General features: G+C 42.6%; 1 protein-coding gene across 4 annotated transcripts in view; it reads left to right on the plus strand.

The window, feature by feature from the left end:
- Positions 1-2,178: 2,178 nt before the first annotated feature.
- The window catches only part of ppp1r12a (protein phosphatase 1, regulatory subunit 12A), a 51,861-nt gene continuing 41,561 nt past the window's right edge, over positions 2,179-12,478 (plus strand). For 3 of the 4 annotated variants that reach the window (XM_080492522.1, XM_080492523.1, XM_080492521.1), the window contains exon 1: positions 2,186-2,498. In XM_080492522.1, the coding sequence (XP_080348648.1) occupies positions 2,262-2,498 (237 nt within the window). In that variant the 5' untranslated portion in view covers positions 2,186-2,261. Of the gene's footprint in view, positions 2,499-12,478 lie in introns of all 4 variants that reach the window. The other variant, XM_080492520.1, reaches the window with a different exon arrangement.

The following is a 12,478-nucleotide window of genomic DNA, read 5'->3' on the forward strand; positions in this document are numbered from 1 at the left end:
GCCTGGCCACCATGTTTTCACTCCATGTCTGAGCCGGACCACCCTGTTGCTGCAGTCCTAACACTTCGGGTGTCCCCCATCAAATCATCACAGGTACTCTGCGGTGAGACGGATTTTATCCTCTCTCGGCGAGCGGCACGTTTTTATTAGGAGAAAATTGAGCGTGTTACATTCGGCACAGAAACAAAACGGGGAAATGGCAAGAAAATGAACATTTATGTTCTTGACACTTCCTGAAATGAAAACCTGACCTCACACTGACTAATAACATGACATGAAATGGGAACTTACTAAGAGAAATGAACCGTAAAACCAGATGACTTGGTACAACTGAAATACTTTGAGTTCACTGATCGCATGAAATCGTTAACATTTATTAACTCAAACAATTTAATCAGCAGGGATTATCTGGTTTGTGTTCAAGTTTTGAGTCAAGTTAATAAAATTACTCTACTATCATCAAATCCCTAAGATTTGCAGGATAGTTAAGCAAACAAGGCTCAGTCTGGTGTTGTGGTAATCAAGACCGGCTCCTTAAAGTCTTGGTCTTGACTCTGTCTTGGATGAGCTGATCTTTACATCACAAGTACAATCTATGATATAAATTCAATAAAATTTGAAATTTGAAATGTTTATTTTTTTTTATTTGTACCATTTGCACCTCTGACATAAATAATTGAAGGTTCTAATGAATTTCATTCTAACAAAAAAAAATCATTTTAACCATGTTATAGCTATATTAGTGCATTAAGTCAAATTAAAGAGGATGAGTTGACGAAACTCACGAGAATGACCAAAAAATTAGTCTATGGAATTCAGTTGTGTAATTACAAAAAATATTTTCTGTGATGACCTTTAAAATTTGAGTTTGTGTTGTTAGCACTTCCTTAAATAAAAACCGTAATTGCATGACATAAAAATGGAATTTAAGTAAAAAGAAATGCACTTCAGTTGTGGCAATGTCTACCAAGGAAACAATTTTGGGTGAAAACAGTCAAATCAGCTATTTCATTTATGTGTTTCAAGAAAAATCCGAGAAAACACATAAAAAATTAAACACACAAGTTCAATAGGTTCACTATTACTAATAACACAAGAAAAAAAGGGAACTCAAATAAAGAGGAATGTACGTCAACTCTTTCACGTACTGAACCCAACTGAACCCACAAGAAGGTTTTTGGTTCAATTCATGAAGTGTTAGTTGGGAAATAAATATGACCAGTGACTTTCATGGAGCAAAAGGAAACTGCAGGGACCCACAAGTACCAGCTTTCCACTTTGAACATACACGTTATTGCTTGAAAAGCAATGTGTTTGGGAACATGTGAATTTCTTTTTCCATTTTCTTGAAATAAAACACTCTGTCATATTTCATTACTGCTGCCTCCAGTTTGCTGGGTACCTAAGTTTTATTCAATTTGCTTGAATATGTGGGTTTGTTGTTTGGCTGCTTCTTCTGAAGCCACGGAGGATCGAGAACCACATGATTGGGAACAAGTTTGATACTGTTCAGAACTTGGCTATCTATCTATCTATCCATCCATCCATCCATCCATCCATCCATCCATCCATCCATCCATCCATCCATCCATCTATCCATCTATCTATCTATCTATCTATCTATCTATCTATCTATCTATCTATCTACACTGTGAATAACTGAAGGCTATACAGAGTGTTTAACTCAGTGTTATACTCTGAATTAAACACTGTGTATAACAGTGTATAACCCAGTTATACAGTGTTAGACACAGAGTTATAGACAGTATCTAACTCAGTGTAAAACACATTGTGTAACACATAACAGTGTTATAGAACTGAATGGTTCTTAATTGTCAGTGTGGAAGCAATGTTAAAAGACAGTGTTTACAGCAGCGAAATATAGTATAATTATACTCAGAGTTATAGACTGTGAATAACCCAGAGTTACCACAATGTAATGCAGTGTGTTATACATTGTATTACACACTGAGATACAGACTATAACTCATTGTGTAACTCAATCTATAACAGTATGAATTTGACCCTGCTCACCCTCCATCATCATCATCATCCTCATCATCCTCTCGTGATGACGTTATACTGCAGACTCCACATCTCGCGAGACTTCGCTGAACAATTCTCCTCCTCCCCCCCTCCTCCTCCTCCCCCTCCACAGCCCTCCCTCCCTCCCTTCCCACGCCCCAGTGCGCGGTGGGATAGTGCCACTATAAAGTATATCCTCTCTCGGAGAAAGATAAGAAGCCCGAGACAGGAGGGGGATGAAGATGGCGGACGCCAAGCAGAAGCGGAATGAGCAGTTGAAGCGCTGGCTGGGCTCGGAGACGGACCAGGAGCCGCCGGTTCTCAAGAAGAAGAAGACGAAGGTGAAGTTCGACGATGGCGCCGTGTTTCTGGCCGCCTGCTCCAGTGGCGACACCGAGGAGGTGCTGCGAATGCTCGACCGCGGCGCCGACATCAACTACGCCAATGTGGACGGTCTGACGGCGCTCCACCAGGTCAGTGCTCCCCGCTGCCCGCTCGCCCTGCGCCCGGACCGGGGCCTCGCTGCTCGCCGGCCGCTTCCCCCGGAGCACCTGTCAAATGGAAGCCACTCTCATCCCGTTGTTTACCTCCCTCTGGAAGGCTCAGATAGCGACCGACAGTCGGTTAAAACGACATCCAGCTACCTGGTTGTGCTGGTGCTCCACATGTTGTTTCGTGGAAACGTTCACGCGGGCGATATTTTCAGTATTTCTGCAGAGAAGTGGTGGAAACGGTTCGCTTTTAGCCGAGCGGAGTGTGTGCTAACGTTAGCATTCAGTGCTAGCAGGCGCTAGCTGTTGTGGGGGGGTCAATTCATTCACTATCTGGCCTGAGAAACGACACTGCAGCGATGTCTCTGTTCCTAAACCGACATCCAATCGCCTCGTTGTGTGTAAAACTAACTAAAAAGCCGAATGTGGTTGATACGTAGCGTTGGAGCCGGAGTGTCATAAAGCCAAGCTATGTAGCCACGATAGCTTCGTGTTGTAGCCTCGGTTGTTTCCACTCAAATACTGAAAATGGCACCTCGGGTTTCCTGCTTTAACATCACATACCACGCTACATTTCAAACACGATCTACACTTTATCAGTGACTTCCTCGTTAAATTGCTGTGTGAGCCTTTTGGTGCAGTTAGCTTGCACAAAGTTGTGACTAGGTAGAAAGCAGTGATGCAATCCAACCCTGGATTTGCATTAAAATGTCCCTTTTCTGTCTTTAGAGTTGGTTGACTGCTGTGGAAATATACGTTTGGGTATTCCTATGTGTTTTGATGCTCCGTGCAAGTGACTTTAAGATCTAAATGCACACTATTTCTGCACGGATTCAACTGAAGCTAATAGATGTAAACTCCTAGTGTTTATCTTTATTCATAGAGGTGGATTTTTGTGAGCTCCCTGTTTTTTTGACTTGAATATCAAAGATCGTTAGTACTGTTGCATAAAGGTTTACTTGAAGAACTTGCAGTGGTATTTTCTTCCTCCTCTTCCTCCATGCATGTAGAATGTTTAAATGATCAAGGAACAACACATTAAATGTATCATGTCATTGTATATCTCCCCATGATTACTCATGTCTACATGTGTAGTTTAACTAAGCCAGAGTATGATTTTCCTTGTGAGCACACAATGTCTGTGATGTGTAAGCTTCAAGTTGATATCTCGTCTGTGCAGTTATCAATCGCACTAAATGGAACTCTACTTCTGCTCATCGTTGGCTATATTTAAATCTGGAATTAGCATGGCCCCCTGTGCAAACGCACTAAGTGGAAACGTTGCCTTTTTTTGGGCTGATGTCCAGGGATGAGCGGCTCGAGTGAGGAAAGAATTTGCCGCTCTTCAGATTTAACCATGTCTGGAGACTAGATGCTGCTGTACTGTGTGTGTGTGTGTGTGTTACAGGGCAGCATGTGATCCCTGGATTTTGAGGTCTTCGAAAGGGTACAAGAGTTTGTGTTGATCGTAGTTGAAGACACTTGTCTTTTCAGTGCTTTTCTTAGCTGTGGTAGAAAAAAGCAATGAAGTAAAAGTGTTTGGGTGGGTGAGTGACCTCCACCTTTTGTTGTGAAGTGTGTCGCGGTCACTCGTCACTCCTGCAGAGCTATCACTCCCATCGCTGGTGACCAGTCCAGGGTTATAAATACCACTGCCACAAGTTCTCCCTAACTGGGTTTGCAGCAGATGATACTAAGTTTGGGTATGAGTCAGAGTCTGTAGCTCCGCTTTGTAGTGCGGCCCGGCTATAATCTCACATTTAAGCGAGAGGTCCCTGAGTGAGTCACCGGCCGACCTGCCGTCACTTTAGAATCGACTTGTTAAAGAAAAGCCCAGAAACATAATCCTGGACTATTGTTTGAGTGGTGCTGTGGTGTTTAGAGAAGGTTTTATAGGGTTTTGGTGCAGCTGTGGTGGTCTTTTCCATTGAAATGCTTCAGGTTCGAATCCCTATCTCTTCCTGTTGAAGTGTCCTTGAGCAAGACTCTGAACCCCAAACTGCTGTCATTGGATGGAAAGTGTGTCTTGTGTGGCAGCCACATCTATTGGTTTAAATAATTTCCCTTTGGGATTAAGAAACTATTGATCAAAAACTTGCACCAACCAACAGATAGAGAGCATATGAAAGTAAAATCTTTCTTCATATGAGCTCTAGCAGCGAATACACAGCAAGTTTTTCAAGTTGCGACCAAAGACGACTTGTGATAAAATTCAGAAGGTGTGGGATATTTGTGGTGATCGAGACTGCTGGGACGTAGATCAACTAACTATCCTCAGCGACACTGGCACTAAAACCATATAGATGCTTTGCGGCTACAATGGCAAGAAGCGTCAAAAGTATGGCAATATAAAAAACCCCCAAAAAAACAACCTTTTTTTGCAATTTTTCTGCAAACACATAAATGCAACAAGGGTGAGCGGTTTGTTCATGGTTATGATGTTTTATTCGTGTGCAATTTCATCGACTTGCGTAGATCGTAGGTTGTGATTTTAGCTTGTATTTTCATAGCGAACTTCAGGTGACCAAAGTATATTAGATTAACGTCCTACAGTGTAACTAGCTGTGAACTTATAAGATTCTTAAGATCACAACGTGTGTCGTGGGCATTAAAAGAAAAAAACTCTTGAAAAATAGCAAATCTGTCATAATAGATCAATGGATAGTCCTTCATTTGTCCCACAATCTGGAGATTTACATAGTTTACAGCTGCCAGTGGACAGTAAATAAATGAAAGAATAGTAAAAGAAAAACTATAATTAATAGGTTTGCAAAATGACAGTAAAAATATCTCACCAGACATTGACAGTGACATTATTTACATTGTTAGAAGAGTTAAAAGTGCAGCGTGTGAATTGTTCATGTTGGGGTATGTGGGGGGGGGGGGGGGGGGGGGGGGTTGTTGGTGTTTCTGAGAGCAGTACTTGTTATATAGTCTCGCAACTGTAGTGCATACTGATGAAAAACGGAGGATTAAAGATGTCATTGCACAATGTTTACAGTTATTATGCCATCTTTCTACTGGGCCGACCAAATCAGAATCAGATTGGCTGATAGGAGTTTGTCAGATTCAGTATTCACTTTTGCCATTTCACAGTTTTAGACTGGATTGAAACAGATTGGTGTACATAGATGCGGGTGGATCGCGGTGGAGTGAAGGAGGGGTCCCGGGCACGAGCAGAGGTCCCGGATCCCGTCAGCTGACCTCGTCTAGGAGGGAAACATTCCGAGTCCCCGTCGTCCCGGCCCGTGCATTCCTCACATGACGGTCCCTGGAAACCATAGCAAAGAGCGAGCGGGGAAGACATTCCTCAGCTGTCACCTAACCCCCGCCCCTCCGTACCATGCCAGGGCGAGGATGACTGTCGCCCACTGAGCTCCATCAAGGCAATTAGAGTGGAGGTAACGGGGGCTTGTGGCTTCGCAGCAGGCAAATCTCCCCGCTGACCCACACCTGAACTTGTTCCTCCAGTGCTCGTGGCGCGCGCTGATCCCCGGGACCGAGGTGACAGGACTCAGCCCGGCTTAGCGGGCGTTACAATGCCCGCGCTCTGTTGACATTACACACCCTCATTACGGCCCTAAAGTCTATGAACACTATCTCGCTCCGTCTCCATGGCTACCACTCGGTAGGTTGCTAGTCGCTTGCGTCGGTGGATTTGCATGGACAGTGTGGGAGTTGCATAACAGACTGAACAGAGAGAGTCTTTGGCAGTTCCAAAGGAGAGTCGGCCGCATGAATCTGTAATGGAACAATCGCAGAGCGTGCGGTGGAAGAAGATGAGGTGGCTGCGACCGGCATCAGTCATATTAACACATTACATAATTACTGTGGATCTCGCTACAGCGCCCCTCTCCCTCCTTACCCACCTTCATCCCACCCTGATAAAGACAGGATGGCATCTTCTCCCACATCACATCACATCACATCACATTACAGATCTGTGCCGCTCTCACCTGTTCTGTTTGCCCACACAATAGGTAGGCAGGTTAGACACACACACACACACACACACACACACACACACACACACACACACACACACACACACACACACACACACACACACACACACACACACACAAAAAAGCTTAATCTATGAAAATCTGTCAAGTCTCCAGCTCTGCGATCTGCCCACGTAATGACTCCCAGATCTGATGACTGTTAGATAAGGACTACCTCCGATTACATATTTTGAGGATGAGATGCGAGGCACGGCGCTGTTTTTAGTTTTTCAGCAGCTTGGGGGGGTTCATGGGAGTGCAGCACGTGGCTTAAAGGCTGCAGCAACATTAGTTGACAGAGTGAGTATTTCTTTTCATGTACAATCAAGAAGACAAACAGAATTTTTAATGTGATACTTTCTCATTGCACTCAGCACCTTAGCTTTTTTTTCTAGCTTACCTATTGAAGTGCTTTCCAATCAGTCAATGAGTTTATAAACTGCTGTTAATCCGGGGCCCACATCCAGCCCAGTTTGGTGTTAATGGATCCATAAGTGTTCATTTTGCCATGGAGCAATTAGCTAACCACATGTTCAGTTCTGGGTGTTTTTGATCTTGGACGTCTATTTTTAGAAGACATATCAACTCTCTTGGTTAATTTTATTCTTGTTTGATTGCAAAAATTGTCGTTTTCTCGATAATTTCTGCACAAACTCCTGCAAGCTGGATTAGACCCCCTAACCGGGTCCATCGATCCGAAGTTTAGCTTTATTTATCAACCTTAAGGTTCAAAGAGTACGTCTCTCAGCTTTACTGGGCAAGGAAGGTTCTGGTATTTTAATCACTGTTTGAGCATCATTACTTGCTGTTTACGATAAACTAAGATGGGAAGTGATGAAGTACAAATACTTTGTTATTGGACACATTGAAGATTTTAGGGATCAGTCCTTTTTCTGACAACATGTAACCTTTTAAATGTCTCCTTTTTAACACCCATGCTGTTTCAATTTCACTAATTTTGTCAAGAATTTAGAGCAGGTGTGTCAAACATAAGGCACGTGGGCCAAAACTAAAATGTTTTTGACACCCAGGAAGGATTCAACAATGACAGCAAACAGATATATGTACTTTTTAACTGGGCGTGTGACTGAATATGATTCAAATATGTTTTCTCGGGCTGTGGTGCTGATAGCTTTATGACTAAAGTAACAACACTAACTGTGATCACACATTTGGTTCAATAAAATCCAAATAATTTCTCTCATATCCTGCTAAATTGCTTCAGTATTCAGACCTAATAGTGTCTCTCAGCTCCACTCCTAACTGTTGTTGTTAAACAAGGGGCACGAGACTCGCTCACCTCGTCACCCATGCATGTCTAACACATTGCTGAATACATTAAGATGCGACTCAATAATTCATAGGCTACAATCTAGACCATCTAGAGTTGATTGTTCTTTGTCTGGCTCCAATCTTCTAATTTCACCAGCCATGTGTTTTTTTTTTTTTTGTTCTTGTTGTTTTTAGCTTCAACAGCTATTTAGCGCTCATTATGCAATGTATGTTTGTGTGTGACTCAAAACCACGTTTAGGATCCACTCAGGCTAAAAGAATGTGTTCAAAAGCCCGGTTGTTTTTGCATTCATTCCTCAGCATCAGTCTTCATGATGCATGGATTGGAATGGATTTACAGCCTTTGAATAGTAGTAGGAGATGAAATAATATTGCATCATCAAATTAAGTGACCGATGAAACAAAACAAAAATAAACTGTAACCTTTCTCTGGATTTAACCCTCTAACATAATCCGTAAGGGTTCCCTACATCTTCAAAGAATTTATTGCGAAGATTCTGGCTCTGGTTTATAGAGGTCAGTCAAGTGCAAAAAGTTTGGCTTTCCTGTGTAAAAGTTTGATGAATCAACATGTTTTCGACAGCCTGACTCTTGTTTAAAGGATCAGGATCCTGATCAGGTCTGGAATATTCAGGTGTAGTTTCCAAAGTTTCTAGAATCCAGGTGTGCTTTAAGGCCCGTTTACATATTTTCAAGTGAAAACGTGAAAACTTTGTGTTTTCGGTGTCCGTTCACACGACTGAAAACGGAACTTTTTGACAACGGGTTGCTTGTCCACTATTTATGTCTGTGTTCTCCTATTGTTAATGTTTATAGTGTATTGGTTTCTGTGACGTGTGTGTGGTTCCATTACAAAAATGACCAACAGTGCCAACTTGTGGCTTCACATGCTAACTGCTGTTTTGGGTGAATGTGAAACTTTTCTGAAACAAAATGCAAAAACGGTGCGTTTTCACTTGAAATGTTGCAGTGTAAACGCGACCTTAAGGAGTAAAAAGACAACACAACACTAAGACACACGCTGAGATCAGTGATGCAGCCATGAAAGCTAGTAAACGAGCATTGGCCCCAAAGCCATGCTGTAAGGTTGTTTGTAAAAATACCCATAATGCAACAGCTATAGAAGTTTTTGGGGACTTTCACTGTATTTTGTACCATAGGTTTTCATTAAAATTGGCTTCATGTTGAGATTGTATTAATTGTTTGGTTTTGTTAAAATGGAGACAGTTTCATCGCGTTTACTCCACAGCGCCACAACAAAGAAAAACTTTAAAGTTTAAATTTAAAGGTTATTGTGGCACTGTTGGGTTAAACAAATAGGAGCAGCATTAGGAAAACTGTTTGCATTGGCAGGCCAAAACTGAAATTGCTGGAAAACAAAAGAAAAACACAACACTCTGGATGTAACCGCAAATGTACAGGTCATGAAAGTCAAAGCTGGATTCCAGCCTCCAGTGAATCTATTGTAACATCAGCCCGCCTGACGACTGGGAGGGTTAATTTTAGCATGGGAGCCCTACGACGGGTATATTTCACCTGTGTGTAATTGGCAGGTCTCTCCTTGTCAAGCTGGCCTCACTCGGTTTCATTCAGGCTCCTGCACCAACCCCATAATCAACGACAGGAAGTCGTTGTGCTGTTTTTCTGCCTTCTTTTTTTTTCATTCTTGTTGTTGCTCGCCAACACATTGCAAGATGCCGGGTCATCTGCTGATTGTGACACGTCGATGTCAACACAACATGTGACTTTCAAACTATAAATGTGTGTTACAGGTTTATGTGGTAGGATTCCCTCTTGTCGTGTTTATACGGCTGAGAAGAAAACTGAACTGTCGGTTGAAAACAGTCGATTCTGAACTGTGCGCTCCACCCTCTTTATGGCATCCTGATAATGCACAGCAGTGATAAACGGCTCCCCACCTGAGGATCTCCGTGTCTGGAGCATTTCTGATGAGCAGTGCTGCAGGTCTGAACTGGTTCACCCGGGGTCGTAATGGGAATTCCTCAGCGGTGTGACGCTTCTGCCACGTTTATGAGCCGAGGTGGACGTTACCAGTTGTGCAAGTTACTGACGGTTAGTTCGGGGAAAGGTGACTTGCTGTGAACTCGGTTGTATTGTTGTAGGGTGAGTGGCATTATCTGTGAGCGTTGTTGGGTCAGTCTACGAACTGATTCATTCATTAAGTTCAGCATCACGTATTTGGAAGTCAAATGATGACACTTCAAGTTTGATCCTTTATTTTATGTCGTTTACTAGTCAGAACTCTGACTTCCTCGTCATTATTGCCTTGGTTTGAGTTCAGGTTGGGGTCCAGGTTTTCTGAAACGAAAACACAAAAACGATGCGTTTTCACTTGAGATATCGAGAAATCAGGGCCTTTTTCAAAAATAGTTATGATATTAACAGTGGCATTACAGTGTCATGGTACAGTTACTTGTTAATTGGCAGCGTCCCCTTTCCGACATTAAGCAAGAAGCTGAGGGCACCTCGTGCCACATGAAGCACCTTTTTATTTATTTATTTTTTAAAACTAGTCATCCTGGAGTTTTGACCCAGATGTAATTATTGCATCGCTGGAACCTGGCAGAGTCGCTGTGCAGGAATTTGGAAGAAAATGAGAAGTTCAAACCAAAGGCAGCTATTTTTACCAGCCTCCTCTCTGCTGATGTCAGTGTGTGTCTTTGATGAGTATTTGTCACACACACACACACACACACACACACACACACACACACACACACACACACACACACACACACACACACACACACACACACACACACACACACGCGCGCGCACTCGGCTGCGTCTCGTCCTGCGTTATGAGATTGAACGAGTGTGACAGTTAAAGGTAAATTATCTGGTCAGGTGTCTTTCCACACATTAATGACCCTCTCTTAAAGATGTTTGCGGGATGACTTCAGCTTGTTTTTTATTTCCCTCCCCGTGGCACCGTGTCTGTCTTCCCCTCGCGCCGGGTCCTCTCCAAGCCGTCCTGCTGTTATCTGCACGGCGGCGGCAGCGGCGGCCTCATGCCTCACGCCGAGTGTTTTTATGAGCTGTTTTTCAACTGAAAACACCTGGACCTCAGAGACGCCGGATTCTTCATTGTCTTTTTAGAAGGGCGAGCTCAATTAAAGCAGAATGTCCAATTTGGTCGTCTGAGGAGGGATGAGCTTGCATTCTTTCCAGTTGTTGTTAAAGTGGATGCACCTTTAGAGAGACGAGTGGAAACAGTGACAAGCCTTTATTGTTCAATAACGATTGTTTTCACCCCCTCATTACTTCTACATTCACCATTTACACAACGAGTTAAGATTTAAGGAAGTGTTGTTAGAGTTTTAATGTATTTGGCAAGAAAGTGCGAGGCTTACCAGATATTTCAAATCTTAGCACAAGAACCTGTGCATTCATTTGCTTATACATCCCATTGATTTAGTTGTTTCTGACCAGTCGTGAGATTGAGTGAGCCTGTCGTCCCTCCATTAGTGTTCCTGTGAGCGAGCGCATGCGATCAAGCCTCTTCCTGCAGATAAATGTCTGTCAGTAAATGGGCCTAGACCTTGACAGGCTGACGGGCTGAGTACTTTGACTCTCCATTCAAATGGACTTACATAAGTGTGGCCTCTTTGTTGTTGTGTATATCTGTTTTTCATGTTGTAAAAAAAATCCTGAGGTTATAAATGTGGACTGGGCACGTCAGTGATGTCCCTCAGTAGACAGGAAATTAGAACCAGCAGCTTTTCTTTTTTTTTCGTGATGCATTTTTTAATATACACTGTATATAAAGAGATCCAAAACCAAAGAATGCCTAATCATATGCCCTCAGACCAAATTTCTGTGTTTGTTTTATAGAGCATAAATGTGAGGTCACTGAGTCCAATCAAGCTGAGATGTTAATGAATAATTAATGAACCAAAACAACTCAGGCTGTGCATGCATATAGAACAGAGATTCCCCACCTTCTTTTGTCTAATAAAGGCATTTTGTTTCTCTGACTTTATATCGATTGGACAAAACAATGGGGTCAAGAAGATTCTAATTTCTACAACACATCTTATTCGTGTTGCCTTAGACATGTTATTCTGATCTTGACAACCTCGGAGCAGACAAAGCCTCGGGGCCCTCTCCAGGGGGTTCAAGACCCCAGGTTGGGAACACAGAATGTGTTTTTTTTTTTTTTGTTGTTATACCAAAAAACAATATAAACCTTGGGTTAATGAAAGCACAGTATGCTCAGTAGGCTTGTTTTAAGTCAAAGAAAACCATCCCCATCTACTACCCAGACTACTCCTCCATAGTTGTGTGTTTGAGTACTTTTAGATATCTCAATATTGTAGATGATCAGTCATGACAGTTGTGATATAAAACTTTGATATGGCTTCATCTCTAATGCACCACATGTTTTTTTAAAAAGCGAACTTCTTAAATATTGATGTCGCTACTATTTGATATAATTTGCATGCACCTCCCTTTTTGTCTGGCTGAACGCCCACAGAGTGTTTTCAGTGTATTTCTGAGCTTTTCTTGCTCATCTGTCCTGACCAAGGTGGCGTTGGTAGGAGGGGTCTACGTTGCGTGTTGGAGACTTCGGGCCAGAGAGGAACAGGAAGTGGCTGTTTATTTTTCTCATATCCTCTTTGAGGCTCCACTTCTTCCACTCCC

The sequence above is a fragment of the Lipophrys pholis genome, assembly GCF_963383615.2.
Source record: "Lipophrys pholis genome assembly, chromosome: 22".
In the NCBI taxonomy this organism is placed as follows: Eukaryota; Metazoa; Chordata; class Actinopteri; order Blenniiformes; family Blenniidae; genus Lipophrys; species Lipophrys pholis.